General features: G+C 37.5%; 3 protein-coding genes across 4 annotated transcripts; 2 read left to right on the top strand and 1 right to left on the bottom strand.

Moving 5' to 3' along the window:
- Positions 1-546: 546 nt before the first annotated feature.
- Positions 547-15,683, bottom strand: LOC101216202 (RING-H2 finger protein ATL16). Of its 2 annotated transcripts, XM_011653143.2 has the most exons (5): positions 15,167-15,683; positions 9,857-9,907; positions 9,484-9,617; positions 3,428-3,528; positions 2,901-3,330 (listed from the first exon to the last, which is right to left on the bottom strand). In XM_011653143.2, the coding sequence occupies exons 1-5, from the start codon at positions 15,524-15,526 to the stop codon at positions 3,152-3,154; spliced, it is 825 nt and encodes a 274-aa protein (XP_011651445.1). In that variant the 5' UTR covers positions 15,527-15,683; the 3' UTR covers positions 2,901-3,151. The 2 variants fall into 2 exon arrangements, with proteins under 2 accessions (XP_031737606.1, XP_011651445.1); XM_031881746.1 differs by lacking the exons at positions 2,901-3,330; positions 3,428-3,528 and adding an exon at positions 547-1,853 and having other exon boundaries at positions 15,167-15,676.
- On the top strand, positions 3,779-8,991 carry LOC116402475. Its single transcript, XM_031881745.1, has 2 exons — positions 3,779-8,366; positions 8,494-8,991. Exon 1 carries the CDS (start codon positions 4,025-4,027, stop codon positions 6,014-6,016), a length of 1,992 nt encoding a protein of 663 aa, XP_031737605.1. The 5' UTR covers positions 3,779-4,024; the 3' UTR covers positions 6,017-8,366; positions 8,494-8,991.
- Positions 15,684-15,713: 30 nt separating the features above from the next.
- Positions 15,714-18,401, top strand: LOC105434894. The gene is made up of 3 exons (XM_011653142.2): positions 15,714-16,129; positions 17,742-17,836; positions 17,997-18,401. The coding sequence occupies exons 1-3, from the start codon at positions 15,984-15,986 to the stop codon at positions 18,083-18,085; spliced, it is 330 nt and encodes a 109-aa protein (XP_011651444.1). The 5' UTR covers positions 15,714-15,983; the 3' UTR covers positions 18,086-18,401.
- Positions 18,402-21,702: the final 3,301 nt, after the last annotated feature.

Here is a 21,702-nt window from a genome sequence, read left to right as displayed (position 1 = left end):
GAAACAGGAAACAAGGATCAGAAACATTGCCAAACAGACCCTTAATCGTGTCCAAATAATTGAGCGAACATTTAATCGTGTCCAAATAATTGAGCATGCAACATATCATACTTAAATATAATAATACATAATAAATCATGCAACCCCTAAGTTTAGGAGAAGTACGTGAGTGAATCAAGATCACATCTGGATGAGGGTGGTCTCCAGAATATGAAAGTTGGTTAACAAACTTACAAGAATGGATAACTACCATTTATACCAATAAAGTGCACTTGACTCCTTCATTGAAATTTCAAAATTAAGTGTGATTAGCTTGGAAAAGCAATTTTATGTTAGGTGACATGAAAAAAATTTCTACTAGAAAGTACATAAAAGTACATAAATGAAAAAAACATGCTAAATGAACTTGTGTTGATTTTCTAGTTGACTAAGTGTTTGGGTCCAAATTTGACTGTGTGCCATTCGTAACCAAGATCCAAAAGAAAGGAGACAAGCAATGATTCTCATTGATGAGGACTTAGAAAAGAAAGAGAGGCAAAGCAATGGTTAGTGGTTTAAGCAATGATTTGCCGTAGCATGCCAAAGTTTCAACAAGCTCCATTTTTTCATCTCTTTTCCATGATGAGTGAAGTTTCATAACAAGAACTTATAAGTAAACATCTGTTTTGAGTGTAATACCTCGTTCACCTGTAAACTTTTTCACCCACTTCTAAAATCAAAAGCAAACAGAGTAAATCTGAATAAAATGAATCAATCCTTACAATATTTACAAATCAGACTCAAGTGGAAGAATTGCATTTTTGCATCCTCGTCCTGATCGGGATGGTAAGAAAGATCTTCGGTTTCTGCTGTCACTTTCTGCACCACTACTACTACTACTAGACCTGGTGATTTGCCTACCTTGATGGATTATCATTTCAACAGTTAAGTAAAGCTGCTGATCAGCTGCAGAATCCATGGAAAAGGATCTTCTGATAGGTTGAGTGAAAAATTGATCATCTTTTTCTCTAACATCGATACCCTCGTCTCCCATGATCGAAACATGGTGACATTTTCGAGTTTTTGGTTTCCGGATCTTGTTCTCGGTCTTTTTCGAAGTCTGTTGAACTAGTACTTCTCTTGAAGCATTACCCTCTTGTTGACCTTCTGAGAAAACTACTTCATCTTCACTACCAAGTTCAATAACTACAAAATCTTCATCACTTCCCATTAAGCCGTTGGAAAGAAGCTGTGAGTTTTGAGGAGAAGAGCTTGGAGCTACAGTTTGATCAATTGGAGGCTTTGTTATACCTGAAATGCTTGTTCTACAAAGAGGGCAATTAGAGTTGCTTTGCAGCCAGATATCAATGCAGTCCAAATGAAATGTGTGGCTGCATTTAGGCAAAACCCTTAGCATTTCATTCTCTTGAAACTCGCTTAAACAAACAACACAACCATAGATACCGCTATGTTCACCATCTCTTTCAAATCGAAAAGCCGGGATTTGGCGAATCATAGACTCCTCAAGGCCGCAATTCCACATTGTTGTTGGGGAGAGAGCTATGAAAGGATCTTCACGTTGTTGAGGGGTAAGGAAACTTGAAAACCTTCTCAGCAAACTAAACTGATGGCAGTTATAGCAGCATTTGGTGATGAAAATGTAGTAACTCAAAAGCAAGAAAGCTGTTCCCATCACACTTAGAATTACAACAGCCAAAACAGGAGAAGCAGAATCAGAAACAGTAGAAAAAGAAGAACGATAAGAAGTTGGAATCTGTTGGTCTTTGATGGGTAGAAAAGCTTGAAACTCAAAGCTATGAAGGGTTTTCTGAGTTGATTCCATAAGAAAATGTGGAAATATTTAGGTAGAGTTCCTGAAAAGAAAGCAGAGGAAGGTAGGAAATTGTTATTAGTTTGATGAAAAAATCTTTATACAAGAGAGTGATAAAAATAAACTAATATCCATAAAGTTACTTTGAGAAAGTCAAACAATCAGATAGTGGATTAAAATAATAAGATGATCCACTAGATCTTTTTAATTTCTTTTTTTTTTTTTCTAAAGAAATTTAATAGGATAGAGTGTGGAAACTAGAGGAGCATGCACATGCACATGCACATGTAGTATACATACATGGGTTTTAGGGGAAAACGAAATCTATAAATTCATCTTCTTTGTGTATTTAAAACACTTGTTGACTTCCATACCCATTGGTTTCATTTTGACATTCATCTTTTTTTGTACATGTGAGAGAAATAATGAAGGGGAGGCAAGGACCTTATTTAAAAAGGAATGAAACTTTCACCCCAACCTGATTGTTCATAATAACAATTGGATGTGAATTTAAAAGTTTACATATTTTTTAATAATATCTAGATATAAATTCAAGATATTCTCTTTCAAACATCCGACGGAGGCAAATTATTAATCACCAATTTACCCAAAAACTTAAACTAGTGGTTGAAGACAAATTTAATAATAGATCACCAACGTAAATAAATTATATATATATTAACATTTTATTTATCGATAGAACAAAAATTTAAACAAGTGATCTGAATAATCTAAACTAATTCAATCCAATCCAAATATTGTATGTTTGAATTGAATTAAGTTTATTAATTAATATGAGCTATCTGAGTTGACGAAACTTACAACCCAAACGATAAACGATAAAAGTTGGCAAGCAATCAACAATCATTCTTGGTAAGCTCAATCAATGTGTTCTTGTCTTTTCAATGCCCCATGTCAAATACAGTTTGGCTGATCTCTGAGTTGTCCAAGGAAACCTTTGGAGTTTGGACAATAAACGATAAAAGTTTGAAATAATTTGAACTGATTTTTGACTCAAGGTTCAGACGTTTTTCCTTACTAACTCTTACCTTTATGATTTGTAAGAGCCGTAAACATACTCCCCATGCACTTGATAAAAATGGCAGACTATCATTTAACCACTAGTCTTCCACAGATCAGAACAAATTACAAAGCCTATACAGATCCCGGAAATCAAGCGGAGGAGAAAAAATAAAGCTGTTTAATGTCTTTGTTTAAAGATTTTCAAAATTTAAGTGTCTGAACATGTATTTTGGTTCATCGTGGTATTGACAAGTACATGATCTATGATCGTGTGATATTTACACCATGATTTTGATTTCAAGCAAGGAACCAGTAAACTTAAACTTCTAGTCTATCTAAACTATTATCATCATCATTCTCCATACTTTCTCCTCCTGAGATCATTTTCATGATGGTTCGTGTAGCTTTGCCAACGGCACGAGAAGTCTTCTTTGCAGCTCCAGCAACAACAGGTTGTAAAGAAATAATTGGCAGGCTTGCTCTCTCTTGAATCATTGCTGAAGACAACAAAATGTAAGCTGTTAAACTCTGGTGATTAGTTATAAGAAACGTCTAGAATAACTTATCTTAGACTTTGTTTGTAGTCAAACATACACATAGTTTGTTGGTGAGCAAGTGCACCGATCTGGCGAATTCCAGCTTCAGCAGCTTGGACAGCCTGAGCAGATTTGTTTACCCCATCAGCTATTTCCTGGCTGCGATCAAACAAAATTGAGAGTTGAGACAGATTGCTCGGAAGAGTTGGAATTGGAACGATGGTTGTGTAAGACCTCCAATCATTCACACATATCAAAGGAGGGGCAGAAAAGTAAATGGACAAATGATTAATGATGAAGGAAAAAGAGGAGATCGTGCGTGTGGGGCCCATGCACAGAAATAAAAGAAAGATGAGAGGAGGAATATAAATAGGTCTTTTAGGTCTAGGGGGAAGGTTTTATTTTATCCTCAAGTTGGCGGCTGCTTAGCCTAGGAGAATATCCAGTTTTCCCAAGAGGAAGCTGGGTTTATCTTTATTGTTCTTTGTTTCTTTGAATCTTTATGATTTCTGTACTCATTTTGGCTATATATAAATAAAGATAACAGAGTGCTGCCTTTGTTTTTGCCATTGTAAGGGAGAAACAGTGAAGTAATAAAGTAGAATCCTTACATATTGGTATCAGAGCCTCCACACTGGGGGTGATCACGCGTCTGATGGCTCAAAGACAAATAGAAGAACGGGTGGAAGGAACTGAAAAGGAAATTATGAGTCTGAAGAAGATGATGCAGGAAATGAAGAAATCGATCACGGACGAGCTGAGAGAAAGCCATGGTGCTAAGAAAAAAGAAGAAGCAGGGACTACGGAAGACCTCAGGTTGAAACTGAAGGGAAAACTGGAAGAGGCCGGAACCGCAGTCGAGTCGGGAGGAAGCAACGCAGACCGAAGTAAGTACAAAAAATTAGAAATGCCATTGTTTACAGGGGTGAACCCTGAATCATGGGCGTACCGAGCAGAACATTTCTTTGATATAAATAACTTACCGGAAGCTGAGAAGGTCAAAGTAGCAGTCGTGAGTTTTGGACAGGAAGAGGTAGACTGGTTTAGGTGGAGTCATCATAGAAAGAGGGTGGAATCTTGGGAGGACTTGAAGGAGAGGATGTTTGATTTTTTTAATGATACGGGACAGCAGAGCTTGGGGGCAAGATTAATCCGTATCAGGCAAGAAGGCTCATACAGCGATTATGTTAAGAAGTTTGTTATATATTCAGCACCCCTCCCGGACATGGCCAAAAGTATTCTGCTGGATGCGTTTTTGACGGGTCTGGAACCAGCACTGCAAGCGGAAGTAATCAGCAGACACCCTCAAACTTTAGAGGAGTGTATGAAGGAAGCTCAACTGGTGAATGATAGGAATATAGCATTAAAGCTGGCGATGGAAGAGATGGATAAAGTTGAGCCTAAAAGAAGTGAGAACAGTAGCAAACTTCAAGGAAAAAATGAGAAGGTAGAAAATAAAAAGACAGAGTTTGTCATGAAGCAGGTAACTATTCCACTAAAAAGTGATTACCAGAAAAAAGATCCCCCAATTAAAAGGCTGTCGGATACGGAATTTAGAGCAAGGCTGGATAAAGGGCTTTGTTTCAGATGTAATGAAAAGTACTCCCCAGGTCATCGATGTAAAGGTAGAGAAAAAAGAGAGTTGATGCTCCTTATACTAAATGAGGAAGAAGACCACGAAAGGGAATCAAATACAGAGGATGAGGCAAGCGAAATAATAGAACTGAATCAGTTGGAATTGAATGAGGATACCCCTATTGAGTTAAGGTTGATCACGGGAGTTACGTCCAAGGGAACGATGAAACTAAAAGGACATGTGAATGGAAAGGAAGTAGTCATTCTGATTGACAGCGGGGCGACCAATAACTTCATCAGCCAAGTGTTGGTAGATGAACTACAGCTGAGCATCGATCCGGGGACTCGTTTTGGAGTTAACATTGGGAATGGCACCCGATGTGAAGGAAGAGGGATCTGCAAGAGGGTAAAAGTGAAGTTGAAAGAGTTAACGATCGTAGCAGATTTCCTGGCGGTAGAGTTAGGAAAGGTAGACTTGGTACTGGGGATGCAATGGTTAGATTCGACAGGGACTATGAAAGTTCATTGGCCATCTCTAACCATGACGTTTTGGACGAAGGGTAGAAGAATAATCCTAAAAGGTGACTCTTCTCTAACAAAGTCAGAATGCTCGTTGAGAACCTTAGAGAAAACTTGGCAATCCGGGGACCAAGGATTTCTCCTGGAATTCCAAAATTATGAAGTGGACTATGAAGGAGAATCGGAAACAGAAGCCGAATTGAAAGGAAAGGAGGAAGGATTACCCATGGTTCAACGACTGCTCGAGCAATATGCGGACATCTTTAGGCTGCCCACAGGTTTACCTCCAAAGAGAGCCATAGACCATCGTATTTTGACCGTGGCCGATCAGAAACCTATTAATGTACGACCATATAAGTATGGGCATGTACAAAAGGAAGAAATTGAAAAATTGGTGTTAGAAATGTTACAAGCTGGGGTTATTCGTCCAAGCCGCAGCCCATATTCGAGTCCGGTCCTCTTAGTGAAGAAAAAAGATGGGGGGTGGAGGTTCTGTGTAGACTACCGTAAACTCAATCAAGTAACTGTGGCTGACAAATTTCCAATCCACTGATTGAAGAACTCTTAGATGAACTTCATGGTGCGACAGTTTTCTCAAAGTTAGATCTTAAATCTGAATACCACCAGATTAGGATGAGGGAGGAAGATGTGGAGAAAACAGTTTTTCGCACGCATGAAGGACATTACGAGTTCTTGGTGATGCCTTCCGGCCTTACGAATGCTCCTGCCACCTTCCAATCTCTCATGAACGAGGTGTTCAAACCATTCCTTCGAAGGTGTGTCCTGGGTTATTTTTTATGACATTCTAGTTTATAGTGTGGACATAGATGAGCATATGAAACATTTAGGGATGGTTTTTGCTATTTTGAGGGACCATAAGTTGTTTGCAAATAGAACTAAATGTGTCATTGCTCATTCCCAAGTTCAATATTTGGGACATCTGATTCCCAGCAGAGCAGTGGAGGCTGATGAGGAAAAAATTCGTAGTATGGTCAATTGGCCACGGCCGAAAGATATAACAGGGTTGAGGGGATTCCTTGGACTGACTGGGTATTATAGAAGATTTGTGAAAAGCTATGAAGAGATAGCTGCATCCTTAACTAAACTACTTTAGAAAAATGCATTCCATTGGAACGAGGAAGCCACAATAGCTTTTGACCAGCTGAAGCTAGAAATGACAACCATACCTGTGTTAGCATTGTCGGATTGGTCTCAGCCCTTCACAATCGAAACTGATGCTTCAGGAGTAGGTTTAGGCACAGTTTTATCACAAGATGGTCATCCCATCGCATTCTTCAGCCAACTGTCCCCAAGGGCCCAGGGTAAGTCGATCTATGAAAGGGAATTGATGGCGATTGTCCTTTCGGTGCAAAAATGGAGGCATTATCTCCTGGGCAGAAGGTTCACAATTGTTTCAGATCAGAAGACTTTGAAATTTTTGTTGGAACAGAGGGAAGTTCAGCCTCAATTCCAAAAGTGGCTCACAAAACTTTTGGGGTATGACTTTGAGATCTTTTATCAGCCGGGTCTGCAGAATAAGGTTGCGGATGCTCTCTCAAGGAAGGACCATTCAGTGGAGTTAAATACAATGACAACCACAGGCATAGTTGATATAGAGATAATAGAGAAGGAAGTCGAAAAGGATCAAGAACTTCAGAAAATTATTGCCAAACTTAAAGGAGAGGTGGATCAAGGTGGGAAATACCAATGGAACAATGGCAGGCTGTTATATAAAGGAAGGATGGTGCTGAAGTTCTTCCCTCATTCCGAGACTTCTAAACACGTTCCATGATTCCATATTAGGAGGGCACTCGGGGTTCTTGAGAACCTATAAAAGAATGAGTGGGGAACTATTTTGGAAAGGAATGAAGGCTGATATCAAGAGATATGTAGAAGAATGTGACATATGTCAACGTAATAAGTTCGAAGCTACCAAAGCCTGCTGGAGTTCTGCAACCCATTCCTATCCCCGACAAGATATTGGAAGATTGGACCATGGATTTCATTGAAGGTCTGCCAATAGCAGGAGGTTACAACGTGATTATGGTAATCGTCGATCGCCTAAGTAAGTACTCCTACTTCTTGCCTCTGAAACACCCGTACACAGCCAAGTAAGTGGCTTCCATTTTTTTGGAAAAAGTGGTCAGCAAACATGGAATACCCAAGTCCATTATTACCGACCGTGATAAGATCTTCCTTAGCAATTTCTGGAAGGAGTTGTTCACTACCATGGGCACAATTTTGAAGAGAAGCACGGCATTCCATCCCCAAACCGATGGACAAACCGAGAGAGTAAACAGATGCCTAGAGACCTATTTGAGATGCTTTTGCAATGAGCAACCGAAGAAATGGGATAAACTAATTCCTTGGACGGAATTATGGTATAACACAACCTTCCATGCGTCCACCAAAACTACTCCTTACCAATCTGTTTTTGGAAGAACTCCCCCGCCTTTGCTGTCGTACGGATGGAAGAAATCTCCTAACAACGACGTAGAAGTCATGTTGAAGGAGAGAGACTTAGCAATCAATGCATTGAAAAGAAACCTATGCATAGCTCAAAACAGAATGAAGAAAATGACAGACCGAAATCGCAGGGAGCTCAAATTCAAAGTTGGTGATGAAGTGTATTTGAAACTACGACCCTATCGACAAAGATCGCTAGCTATAAAGAAATGTGAAAAGCTATCCTCAAAATTTTATGGGCCGTATGAGATTATTGAAGAGATAGGAGAGGTCGCTTATCGATTGAAACTACCGCCAGAGGCCACCATTCACAATGTCTTTCACGTTTCTCAACTGAAACTGAAGTTGGAAAAACAACATGTAGTCCAGCAACAACAGCCTATACTAACTGAGGATTTTGAACTACAATTGTGGTCGGAAAACGTGTTGGGAATAAGGTGGAACAAGGAGTTAGGAGGCAATGAGTGGTTGGTCAAATGGAAGAACTTACTAGGCAGTGAAGCAACGTGGGAATCAATCTACCTATTGAACCAGCAGTTTCCTCATTTTCACCTTGAGGACAAGGTGGAACAAGGAGTTAGGAGGCAATGAATGGTTGGTCAAATGGAAGAACTTACTAGACAGTGAAGCAACGTGGGAATCAGTCTACCTATTGAACCAGCAGTTTCCTCATTTTCACCTTGAGGACAAGGTGAACTTAGAACCCCGGGGTATTGTAAGACCTCCAATCATTCACACATATCAAAGGAGGGGCAGAAAAGTAAATGGACAAATGATTAATGATGAAGGAAAAAGAGGAGGAGATCGTGCGTGTGGGGCCCAGGCACAAAAATAAAAGAAAGATGAGAGGAGGAATATAAATAGGTTTTTTAGGTCTAGGGGAGGTAGGTTTTATTTTATCCTCAAATTGGTGGCTGCTTAGCCTAGGAGAATATCCAGTTTTCCCAAGAGGAAGCTGGGTTTGTCTTTATTGTTCTTTGTTTCTTTGAATCTTTATGATTTCTGTACTCATTTTGGCTATATATAAATAAAGATAACAGAGTGCTGCCTCTGTTTTTGCCATTGTAAGGGAGAAACAGTGAAGTAATCAAGTAGAATCCTTACAGGTTGCACCCAGAAAAGTTGAAGATGATGATATAAGAAACAAGCAATATAAGTCATATCCATGATGCAAATCTCTGGAATTGCTTGGAAACTTCTTTCATTAGAAAAAATGAGAGAAGAATCAAAAGAGAGCCATGCAAAAAAACACTAGCCAACGCAACCAAGCAATGGAAACACCAGAATAGAAAATTAAGATATATCACTCTAACCACTATGATAAAAAGACAAGGGGATGCTACAAAATGTAATGCAAAGGGAAGCATTAAAGTGTGCTATTACAGTGACCTACATCCAAAACTTAATTTCAGGTTTCCTCAGTACTCTTAAAAGTCCTCTATACTAAAGACTTGCAGAAAGAAGATAATATGTATCTCTAACAAATGTCCAATATATTCTTGACCATTGAACTCCCGGTAAGGAGAGATGGTCTAGATAAGGATTTGTTCTCACCTTAGATCACTTAGTTCAAGAGTCAGATCACTGATCTCCATGCCAGAAAGTCTAATGGCAGCCATTGTACCAGGAAGTTCTTCACGAGCTGCGTCAGCTAGCTTTGAAAGTGATATGGCTGCTCTGCGCATAGCCTACATAATATTTATAGGAGATTCAACCTTCCAGATTCATAAATTATAGTAACATTGTGGAGTAGTGTCATGGTCCAAATTGTGTTCTTAAACGTACATGTACTTTCTTAAAGGTACATTTACTTTCTTGATTAATACGTGGATTTGTATAAAGAGAAAAATGCATGGATAAAAGTGAAAAAGTGTAAAAATGCGCCGCAATTCTAATCTCAGCTTAAAATAGTTATCAATGCACTTACATTTAGCGTTGGGACAGCTGCAATGACAAGGCTTGTAAATGCCACAGAAGTCTGCACCAATTAACACCAATAAGTGTTTAAATAAATGCACCAACTAAATAACTCGTTAGAAGTATGTGAAAGTTAGTATTCATGATTAAAAACCATTAGTAAGCAGAGATCAGCTCCTACTAAAAGCACAATTCAGAAACGACAAACATAATTTTTATTTTTTATTATTTATTTATTTTTATGATTGGGAGCTTATCTCCCCTATACTCAGGGCCAAACAGCCAACTTATGAGAAAAAAGTATCAAATAACTAACTCTATAACAAGAAGAATAGTTATGGGGACGTATACTAAGCCCATGTTTGATTTCAGGGTTGTTTGGGAAGATGGAATGGAATGAGTTCTGATTCCAAGCCCATGTTTGGATTGAGCGCTTTGGGCCCAATTTATAAAACCAAACTCATTCATTTTCCACAGTTTTCAACCTAACCCTTGTTTGGATTGAGTGCTTCACGATCCCATTTCTGTTTCATCATCAATTCCCCAGCATTCCAATGCGTTGCAGATTCCCAGTAATCCTAGTTACATCCCAAACTCCCAAACAACCCTGAAATAATTTCAATCTAGAGCTAAACACAATAAAAGATAACATAGAGGTTCATCTATGGAAACTAAAACCACATTGAGACTGAGCAACTTGAACTTCAACAACATACACATAACACCCAAGATCTTGATTATTATCTCTCTTTCTCTCACCCTAAGTAATTTTTCAATCTAGAGCTGAACACAATAAAAGACAGTTATGGAGATTCATCAATGGAGCCTAAAATTACATTGATATTGAGCGACTCGAACTTCAACAATATACATATACGACACCTAAGGATTGTCATCTCTCTTTTGCTCTCTTTTTTCTTCTTTTGAAATCTAAACAAGCCTCATCATTATTAATGAAATGAGACTAATACTCAAAGTACAAAGGAATTATATACACAAAGCTAGAATTCCTAAGGGACAAAGAATCCAGAATCCAAATACACGGACAAACATATCTAGGCCCAAGAGCTTTACAAACTCCAAACAGGGCAGAAAACAACCAAAACAGCAACTGAAAAAATCTGGGAAAGGAAAAAAAAAAGTGAGCCAAAAAACCGTAACCATGAAAGAAGTAATCTATGAAAAAATTGAATAATATGCATCTCAAGTGGACAAAACAAAAGTGCTGAGATATCTCAAAACCAACCAAAGAACATCAGTTTCATGAAATATTCATCAACTACATGGGCTGCCAACTGCTACCATGACTTCTAATGCACAACTGAGGTACCAATCTTGAGAAGAATATTTATAAGCCTTTCTTGAAGGAGCAGGCCATTTGACGGAGCATCTTCTGATGACAAAAACTTCCAGAAAAATCACGTTCAAGGATGTCTAGTGGAACGGCTTCTTTTGTTGAAAAACCCCCCACCTTCTTCTAACTCTTCACTGCTTATACTCATGCAAAAAGTCCATGAAGTCTTTGGTGGGTGCAAAATCTGCTGGGAATGATTAACTGAACCCTAGTCCGCAATCAACTACAATCAATTTCAAATGATCTGAAATTCTGATGGGCTGAACTGATGGTGGGCAAACTGAACAATTTTATCCAACACCTCATCAATCTGAAACAGAGCCATTAAGATTTGTTGCTAAGGGCTCCATCTGCAATGGAGAATCAAAAGTTCTCTCACGCTGCATTTTGAATGGAATGTGATAGAACACCAAGTGGTTGTGTTCCATTTTGATTTAAAATAACTTCAAAGATTACAACGTAGTACTGTAATACAGCTACTCTGTAAATCACACATACAAACAACCCAGAACAAAAGTAAAAGAAAACATAAACTTTCTGCTTTCCTATCTTTCAAGGTGAAATGCAGAAACCCAAAAACTACCACAGAAAAACTGAACCCCCTCTCACAGACTCCTCTCCACTCTTAAAAACTACCCCGTCCTTCCTAAATAACTGCAAGACTCAACAACTGTAAAGATAACATTAAGTTATAGAAACTGTAAAGATACATTAACTGGAATTAATTACATGAATCCGTTGACTTCTTCTTTCTCCTACTATATTTAAATAATATTGGAGTCTATCATTACTTCCTGCCTCCAAAACCACCTTGTCCTCAAGGTGAAACGGTGGAAATTGCTTCTGAAAATCATCACAGTTCTCCATGTGGATCCCTGAAGCAACAAACCCTTCCAGCTGGTTAGTACCTCCTCTTCATCATACTTTTCTGCAACAGTTAGACTTCCTTCCAGCACTCTACATGCAATCAAAATACCTTGATCATTTGGGTACCAAGTTCTCATCATACATTTTTACGCTTATGCTGGCCTTCGTAAAGCTAGGATGCCCTTTGATCATTACCTTTCTGCCTTCATGTTGGAATATCACGATCAAGTTCTTCTAGTCTACCTCATGTCACTCCTAGTGATTGAAGCCACTGCATTCCAAAAATCACATCTACGCGTCCCAATTCTATTGGTAAGAAACTATCACTGACCTTCCAATCTCCCACCATCAATTCAACCTTCCCAGTTCCCACAAATACCCTTTCCTTTAATAGCTGCACCCGAGCCTAGGATCACCCCATAATCCGATGTATCTCGGGTTGGTAAATTCAGTGAGTGAACTAGTTTTTCAGAAATAAAATTGAGTGTTGCTCCACAATCAAGTAAGACAATCACCGTTTCATCCTTGATCTTCCCTTTAACTTCCATAGTTATTGGATTGGTCAAGCCCACCACATAATTGGTAGATAACTCTATAATGGGTTTGTCTTCGTTCAACACTTCAATGGCTGTCATTTCTTCTCCTTCGACATGATGGTCTCCTCAACTATCTCTACTTCCTCTCCATTTTCTCGCCACCAATACTCTCAATTCCTTCTGTTCCTCCACCTTACAACGATGGCCAGCATGGTACTTTTCTTCACAATGAAAAAAAAAAACCTTCTCTCGTCTAGATTGGAATTCAGCATCGGTTAGCCTCACTGATTGTCCTCGTCGGTTCTCCCAAGCAGCCACACTCCTCTCAAAGCGATGGTTCTCATCGGAAAATTGTCACCCAATTTTGTTTCATGTACTGGCATAGGTAAATTAGCTTTAACAGTAGGCAAGTTAATGTAAGTTTTATCTCTAGTACCCCCTTTAAATTCAATTTCACTCCTTGTAACTTCCCAAGTCGAGGACCTGCTGGGCTAATTTCATCATCCAAGCAAGGCCAACTGATTCCCAACATTCCACTTCAGCTTTGATCCAGGGGCGAAGCCCATTCATAAACATTTCCTCTAATACTTCTTTTGGCAAGTAAAACAATGGCGCTACCAATTTGTCAAACAAGTTTCTATTCTCCTCTACCGTAGACTCCTGTTGAAGTGCCAAAAACCTTCCACAAATTGATCCTTCACATATGGATCTAAACCGAGTCAGCAATCTCTTCTCCAAATCGGCCCAATTTACGAATGGTTTTCATTCTTCCTATGATCTATACCAATCCAAAACCGCTCCATCAAAAATCACCACTGCAACTGTCATTTTCTCAGAATCTATCAATTTATGAATCTGAAAATATCTATCTACTCTAAAAAGCCAAGAATCGGGGTCATTCCCATGGAAAACCGGCATCTCTACTTTCTTGAATTGACTTTTATCATGTGTTGGTTCCTCCCCTTCCAAATTGGAGTGCTTTGTTGTAGTCTTGATCTCCTGGACAGAAGAATTCCTCCATCAATCAAGCTGTCAATCATAGGTTCTTTACTCGATGATCCCTCCTGCCCTCCAAGCAACGTAGACTTTTCCTTCATCAATCCTTCCATGTATTTTAGCATCAACTGCTGTTGTTGCTGTTGTTTCTCTGCCTGGATACCCAACCTCTCAATACTCTTAGCCATTGATGTTAAATTTTCATCGATCGTGGGCAACTTGTGCAATTCCACTCTTATTCCCGAAATATCCTAATCAACTACTTCGACTTTCACCTCAACATGCTTCTGTGCCATAATGTTGTGCACTGATACCAATCTGATAGAACACCAAGTGGTTGTGTTCTATTTTGATTTAAAATAACTTCAAAGATTAAAAAGTAGTACTGTAATACAGCAAGTCTGTAAATCACACATACAAACAACCAAGAACAAAAGTAAAAGAAAACATAAACTTTCTGCTTTCCTATCTTTCAAGGTGAAATGAAGAAACCCAAAAACTACCACAGGAAAACTGAACCCCCTCACAAACTGCTCTCCGCCTCCTAGAAACTACCATGTCCATCCTAAATAATTGCAAGACTCAACAACGGTAAAGATAGCATTAAATTACAGAAACTGTAAAGATACATTAACTGGAATTAACTATACAAAACTGTTGACTTCTCCTTCTTCTTTCTCCTACTATATGTAAATAATATTGGAGATCTATCAGAATGAATGGAGTATATACGGCTTGGAGTACCTCTCAGCAATTTCACCTTTGAAATAGGCCTTGAGAAACTAGAGTATTCAAAGTGTTGAAGATGAGAGGATTGAGAATCTGCCCTATTATCTTGAGAGGGAGCTTGGATTTTAGAACAATTATTTTCTAATACGTCAGGATTCTGCACAGGGAACAACTTCTCCTTGATGAGTAACTTTTTAGTAACTTCCTCTTGTCTCTTTCTTCTCACAAATGCTTGGGGAATGACGTGAAAGAGGCAAAATGCTTCGGTTTCTTTCTCTCTCTCTTCTTGTTTTTATAGGAAACCCCAAAGAATGAAAGACAACCTAGGGGCTGGGTTAGGAGGGCTCTGCTTCCCGAAAAGAGCTACTTACAAAAACACCTTCCAATTGAGAAGTCAATCTTTCCATCTGAAACCACGTGTAAGGGGAAACCCAGCTACAAATGATCAGCGAAGATGCCATGATCGCACATGTTTGTTGTATTGCTTATTTTTACATGACAGCATTACACTTAAAAAAAAAAACCTCTCAATAAATCCTTTTGGTCTTTTTTAGCTCAACATCCTTATAGTCATAAATTGATCTGTTAAATAACATTAGTCTTTTTTAGCTAGAAAGGATCATTATTAGGAACTACTCATAATCAATAACAAAGGAAACGAAAAACTGGTGCACGTCCACCAATAATTCTCAAAACTCAAAGAAATATAATGGGTTAAATGATCAGCAGCATTCTTCAGGGCACAATGAATAACTACCAAAACTCAGAGAAATTTACACAACAAACAACAAATGTCAAAGACCCAGTTATTCAAATTCAAGCTTCTACTTAAATTTACCGTCAGGGCAATGAATGTCAAGATAAGAAAAGCCTTGTTGCTCAAGCTCAATTTGGGGAGCAGCTGAAATCCAACACTAGGGGTAGCCAGTTCTACATTCCATTGATTTCGTTCTACATTCTCCTCCACCAAAGTCACATTCGAATCTTCGACCCCCATAGACTGTTCATACCCTACAGATTTATCGGAATCCCGATAACAAAATACAACCAACCGGTCTGATTTAGGTTGAAAATTGAAGAAAATGGGTTTGAATTTACAGGGCGCGACAAAAAGAATGGGTTTCTTGGATGTCGAACAGATGAAGCCACGAATGGGAAACAAGAAGTTGGCGGAATGAAGAAATGTCGATGTTCTCATTGGGGGCAGCTCGGAAAAAGCAAGTTGAGGTGAAGGAAGATGCTGGACGGTGGCTCCGCCTGGAAATCGAGGGGTTGATTAAGCTTAATCGGCGGCCATTTTAGGTCCTCGGAGAACTGAATCGCCCGTCTGTGTTGAAGATAAGAGGTCACATTAAAGATTTTTTAGACCAAATTTTAAAAAGAAGAGTTTTGGAAGAATGGATATGTGAAATATCTAAATTACCCTTTAGTTTAAAAAAGCTCTAAAATTTTGAAACCCACGATTTCTCCCTCCAACACATACTTCGCTGGTGACCTCACGCAGGTGACTCCATTTGCAGGGATGAACAAATCGCAAAAAACGAACGGAGGCAATCGATCAGATGGAGTGGAGGTGACTTGGGTAGCAACAACCACATCCATTTGGACGACTTGGATAACAACAACAATTTCACCGAAACTAAAGTCCGGGTCTTATGGATTGTGTGTCAACAATTTCTATATCTTTCTTTATTGCCAACTTGCGACCCCGTCCTTCCCCATTCCACTTTCTTGCATTTCCTAATCACTTCTCTCTCCTCCACCCTTCATCTTCACAAGGGTGCGAGAGATCTCCGAGCAGGTCAGTTGAATCAATTCAGTTGCACTTCATTTCTTACTGAACTCATATGTGATCGATAACCCCCATGTTATTTTTCTTTTTTATCGGGGTGTTTCTTCGTTTTGTTTTCTTTTTCCTTTCTGGGTTTTGTTTGTTTGGTCATATATTGGTACTTATCTGCTTTAGATTCAATGGAAGCTTTGATCTGATTGGTACATGGGACTTACCCATTTTGTGTATTTCTATTATACCTTGTTTTGTTTCGTGTTGATCATTTCAATTATTGGTGATCTAACAGTGCTTTGGATTTTATGTATCTCATTTGAGTATGTTCTTAATATGTACTGGAAGTTTGATATTTTAGTTGGGAAAAAATCTAGCAATTTGGATATGGGTAGTTGTTAGGCTAAGCAAACTATTACTTTGAGATGATGGCTTATCATAATCAAACTTTTCTTATATCACTCTTTAATTGTCGATTTGCTCTTGATGTTGTTACAAATTACAATTAAATAGTTTCTTAGACTATATATCAAAACTCTGAACATTCTCTGCTGCTTCCATTTTATGGTTGGAGATTTATTATACACATAAGAATTATGGTGGATGGGATTGTTATTAAGAGGAAATACTGAAAAGCGTCAATAACTTTTCATTCAAATTCACAAAACTGTAGATTAACCAACAAACCCAAGTGACAGGGGAAGAAAAAATAGTGAATGCTCTATTTGAATTAGAATTAAGCATAAGTCAATACTCAGTACTTTAGAAAATGAAACAAACAAATAAGTTGGAAAAGAGAGGTGGGGGAGAAAAAATAAAAAGAAGATTACGCTGACCTGGAAATGGAACAGCTTTTTTTAAAGAAAAAAAGATCCCTAACTTCTGATTCAATCACATATTCCACCAACATCACCATTTTTCTCAATTTTTTTCTCTTCACCATTTTTTTTTTGCATTCCTTCTTTATGAATATTAATAAAAACTTCTGTCTACGGAAAAGGAATAAAGGAGCTTCAACTAGTAGCAACACTAATGGACTGAAAAATTATCTAATTGTTCCAAGACCCATATAGTTGGTAGATTTTGTACTTGCTTAAAGATATTAAATTCTATCCTTCAACTTCAACTTTCTATAACTAATATATAAAGCACTTTGATTCACAAGTCATAGATGTAAAAGGACCAGAAGAAACAAGTTGATTAGCAATTGCTGCACTCAAGTATTTTTCCATAAAATAGTGCATAGTTGAAGAAGCAAATAAGAGAGGAAGAAGAAGCAAACCATTAATTTGTGAACTTTTTTAGTGGTTATTTTTATCAGTTTTCACCATAGAATTTTTTTCCCTCATTTTTTCCTTCTAGGTACGTTCTGTTTTGCAACCTGAACGGACATTACATATAGGGTTGGTCCTGCATTGTGATTTGTTTTTCTTCGATTGCTGCTAAGATAATTTTGGTGGAAGAAAAGAGACGGATCAATGCCGAAGGGTTTGAAGAGTAAATGTCAATCTACATTTTGGATTTGAGGAGTGCAAAGTGTCTCTTTTACAAAGGTCTTCTTGAATGATTGCAATATTGCGTCCTGAGGGAATTGGCTTTAAGGATGGTTGTTTGTTTTGCTACTCTTCAGGCAAAGACACAAGCCAAAGAAGTTGAAATACTCATATGTTGGAATACCCATATGTGATGGTGCTGCAATAAGGAAATCTCCATGGAATCCTCCTGGTAAAACCTTTATGTTGCTTTGTAACTTTTTTCCATTTTCCTGATTTTTTTTGTGGTTTTATTTATTATAATTACTCGTTTTCCATTGATGCTTTTTATTTTGTCCTAGTGAGTTGTATTAATTAGTGTGTATTTATAGTGATTCTTTTCATTGTTGCAGAGCTTTTTGATATTCAATTTCTTGAGGGGAGACAATCATGGAATGACTCTACTTCAACAAGCCTAGACGAGCCTTTGAGGGCGACATAAAATATAAGTATCTACAGCTTAGTTCAGGACAACACTACTTTGTTGTGTTTAGTTACATGAGTTAGATACATTGTTTAGTTTACTTAACATGGATTGTTGAGTTTTTTTTTATGGTTTTTACTGCGTTCATTTTAGTCAATGAATTTTGTTCCTAAACCTAAACATAGGAATTGTAGTCTTTCCTTTTACTATTAATCATATAGGTTTGTTGTTGGATAGGCTTGGAATTGATTCCACTAAAACTGACTGAACTTTTCTTTAATCCCTTCTAGCCTATGATTGGTCTTTTCTATTAATAATGAATGCATTGTTAGTAGAAACTTTGTTACAAGTTCTTAGTCTTTGCTTGAGTGAGAAAGATTCTTTAAAGAAAATTGTAATGTTTATCTCACACCTATCTCGCAACATCTCGCATCTATCTCACACACATTTCAAACTTTCACTGTGAGTTTCAAAATCCAATTGTTATCCCTCTCAAGCCATTTAGAGTGATTCTATGCATGTTTTGTAAGTTTTTAGGCTCTTATGTTTTAATTCTCACACATCTGGCACATTTCAAACTTTCACTATTAGTTTCAAAATCAAATTGCTATCCTCTTAAGCAATTTAGAGTGATTCTATACATGTTTAGTAAGTTTATTAGGCCCTCATGTTTTATCTCGCATGCATATCGCATCTATCTCATACATTTCAAATTTTCACTATTAGTCTCAAAATCAAATTGCTACCACTCCTAAGCCATTTAGAGTGATTCTATGCATGTAAAGGTAAGTTTACTAGGCAGCATCTCGCACCTATCTATCTTGTAGCATCTCGCAGCATCTTGCACACATCTCACACCTATCTCGCACACTTCAAACTTTCACTTATAGTTTCAAAATCAAATTGCTATCCTCTTAAGCCATTTAGAGTGATTCTATACATGTTTAGTAAGTTTATTAGGCCCTCATGTTTTATCTCGCATGCATATCGCATCTATCTCATACATTTCAAACTTTCACTATTAGTCTCAAAATCAAATTGCTACCACTCCTAAGCCATTTAGAGTGATTCTATGCATGTAACGGTAAGTTTATTAGGCAGCATCTCGCACCTATCTATCTTGTAGCATCTCGCAGCATCTTGCACACATCTCACACCTATCTCGCACACTTCAAACTTTCACTTATAGTTTCAAAATCAAATTGTTATCCCTTCTAAGTCATTTAGAGTGATTCTATGCATGTTTAGTAAATTTATTAGACCCTTGAGTTTTATCTCGCACGCATCTCGCATCTATCTCGCACTTATCTCGGACATTTCGAACTTTCACTATTAGTTTCAAAATCAAATCGTTATCTCTTCTAAGCCATTTAAAGTGATTCTATGTATGTTCAGTAAGTTTATTAGACCCTCATATTTTATCTTGCACGCATCTCGCACCTATCTCACACATTTCGAACTTTCATTGTTAGTTTCAAAATCAAATTGCTACCCGTCCTAAGCCATTTAGAGTGATTTTATGCATGTTTAGTAAGTTTATTAGGCTCTTATGTTCTATCTCATACCTATCTCACAGCATCTCATACACATCTCGCATATTTCAAACTTTCACTATTAATTTCAAAATCAAATTGTTATCCCTCAACCATTTAGAGTGATTATATGCAGCTTATTGGGCACTCATGTTTTATCTTGCACGCATCTCGCATCTATCTCGCAGCAAAAAAAAATTAACTTGAGATTTGCATTATCACAACTAAATATAATTAATTGTTTCCAACTTATTTTATACAACTAACATATAAATATTCAACAAACTAAAACTTGGTACACAAATGAAGTTAATACAATTTCATCAAATAAACAAAACATGTCCACAAACAAAACATCCTAATAGTGTATATCAAATCCAACAGGTTGTCTATTGGTATATTGGTATTGTGATCATTGTGATGACCTACCACAACTCTTTTGTAGCCATCAATCACCCCATTAGGGATCATGTTAAGTTACTGCTCGTTGATGAACCTTCGATGGAGACAAAGAAGTATGGAGACCAAGAACTGAGAAGCTTAGTACATTATTTGAGCATCCTGCAAAATAAAGATGTGTAGAGTAAAACAAATAAACTTGGATCCAACTCAATGCATGCTTTAAAAATTTTGAGTTAGCTACCTTACCACATTTTGGAACAAGAAGTTCATGTCACTATGGCTACCAAAAGCACCCAAAAATTGCTTAAATGACACTTTTTAAATCTCAATCACCTAAAAGGTTCTTAAGTAGCCATTTCACTCCCAACCTCTTAAAAAGTGCTATATTCCAACTCTAAAAATAGTTGGGTGGTTTCTTTTGATTCTACTAATTTTCATGATGCTTGAATATAATAGCTCCAAATTTTCATCCAACAAAATTAATCAAACATAATAGGATTGTGCGACGACGACTGAGAAAGGAGAAGAGTTGAAGTCGGGCTGCACTTTGCCTTAGTAGAAGAGAAAGTGAGGGAGAAGGAGAAAGCCACGCAAGAAGAGAACGTGAGGGAGAAGGAAAATGAGAAGAATGACATAAAGTTAATTTTTAATTAAAGGGTAATATAGACTTTTCACAACTTATTTGTCCTGAGGTTAGCACGTGACATGACTGTTATTAATAAAATGTTATTATTATTGTAATTTCAATAAATGTTATTGATTATATTATTAGTTTTTTCTTAATAACCCAAATCCAATAAACTAACATCCTAAGATGTTTAATGAGGTCTTGAACAGTATGTAGATGTTGGGTTTTATGTTCTAAAACTTGTAGATTGTAAATAAAATTCATTGACCATTATTAATAAAGTATGATTATTATAATTTTAATAAATGTTATTAATTATATTATTAGTTTTGTCTTAATAACCCAAATTTAATAAACTAACATCCTAAGTTGTTTGATAAGTCTTGAGTAGTATGTAGAGACATACAGGGATCAATGTTCGAAACCAACTTAAAGGGTCTATAATATAGGGATAAGGTCAGGTATCTTATCCTGGTAACACTATGGATACAACTCACTTTGTATTTGATACAAACACAATGATCCAACGCGTTCGTGTAGTTGACATGCGAGTGAGGATGTCATATGCAATGAGTTTGCATAAGACCGGACCGCGAAATAGTAACCACTAGTCGTAACTCCATTAACTAGTTAAGTTTCTATTTCATTAGGAGGACCTAGACTCTTGTCCGTAAGGGATTGTCCTTTGATTTGAACGGGTGAGAGTGACCAGATCACCGACTCAATATGCTTATCATTTTGGGAACAAGACAGAGTGGGGAGATGGGAACATAATTACACAAGATGAAACTCACTCATTTCCTACTTTAAAGTAAGTAGATGAGTATACCCTTAAATGATATCTTCGGGACTTAAAAAAAATGATCCTACTCTCTCTATGGCACAAGAGGGGTTTCTATTTATTGGTTGAACCATAAACATGTTGTTCATTAGAGAAGCACTAGTATATAATGACTAGAAGTAACCTACGGTTAAAACAGTAATTTGACCTAACTGGTGTTACAAACACTCGTGAAGGACTAACTTACTGTTATTGGTCTATATCCATGGACATAGAAATATATATATAGTGA

Source organism: Cucumis sativus, chromosome 3 (assembly GCF_000004075.3).
Source record: "Cucumis sativus cultivar 9930 chromosome 3, Cucumber_9930_V3, whole genome shotgun sequence".
In the NCBI taxonomy this organism is placed as follows: Eukaryota; Viridiplantae; Streptophyta; class Magnoliopsida; order Cucurbitales; family Cucurbitaceae; genus Cucumis; species Cucumis sativus.
Note: the sequence above shows the minus strand (reverse complement) of the source record. Positions and strands in the feature narration are given on the sequence as shown.

Excerpts from the sequence above, each read along its gene's own strand:
- LOC101216202 (XM_031881746.1), bottom strand. The coding sequence starts at position 1,822 with ATGGAATCAACTCAGAAAACCCTTCATAGCTTTGAGTTTCAAGCTTTT.
- LOC116402475 (XM_031881745.1), top strand. The coding sequence starts at position 4,025 with ATGGCTCAAAGACAAATAGAAGAACGGGTGGAAGGAACTGAAAAGGAA.
- LOC105434894 (XM_011653142.2), top strand. The coding sequence starts at position 15,984 with ATGGATTGTGTGTCAACAATTTCTATATCTTTCTTTATTGCCAACTTG. Across the intron at positions 16,130-17,741 it reads TGCGAGAGATCTCCGAGCAG|GCAAAGACACAAGCCAAAGA; the intron begins GTCAGTTGAATC and ends GCTACTCTTCAG. Across the intron at positions 17,837-17,996 it reads ATCTCCATGGAATCCTCCTG|AGCTTTTTGATATTCAATTT; the intron begins GTAAAACCTTTA and ends TCATTGTTGCAG.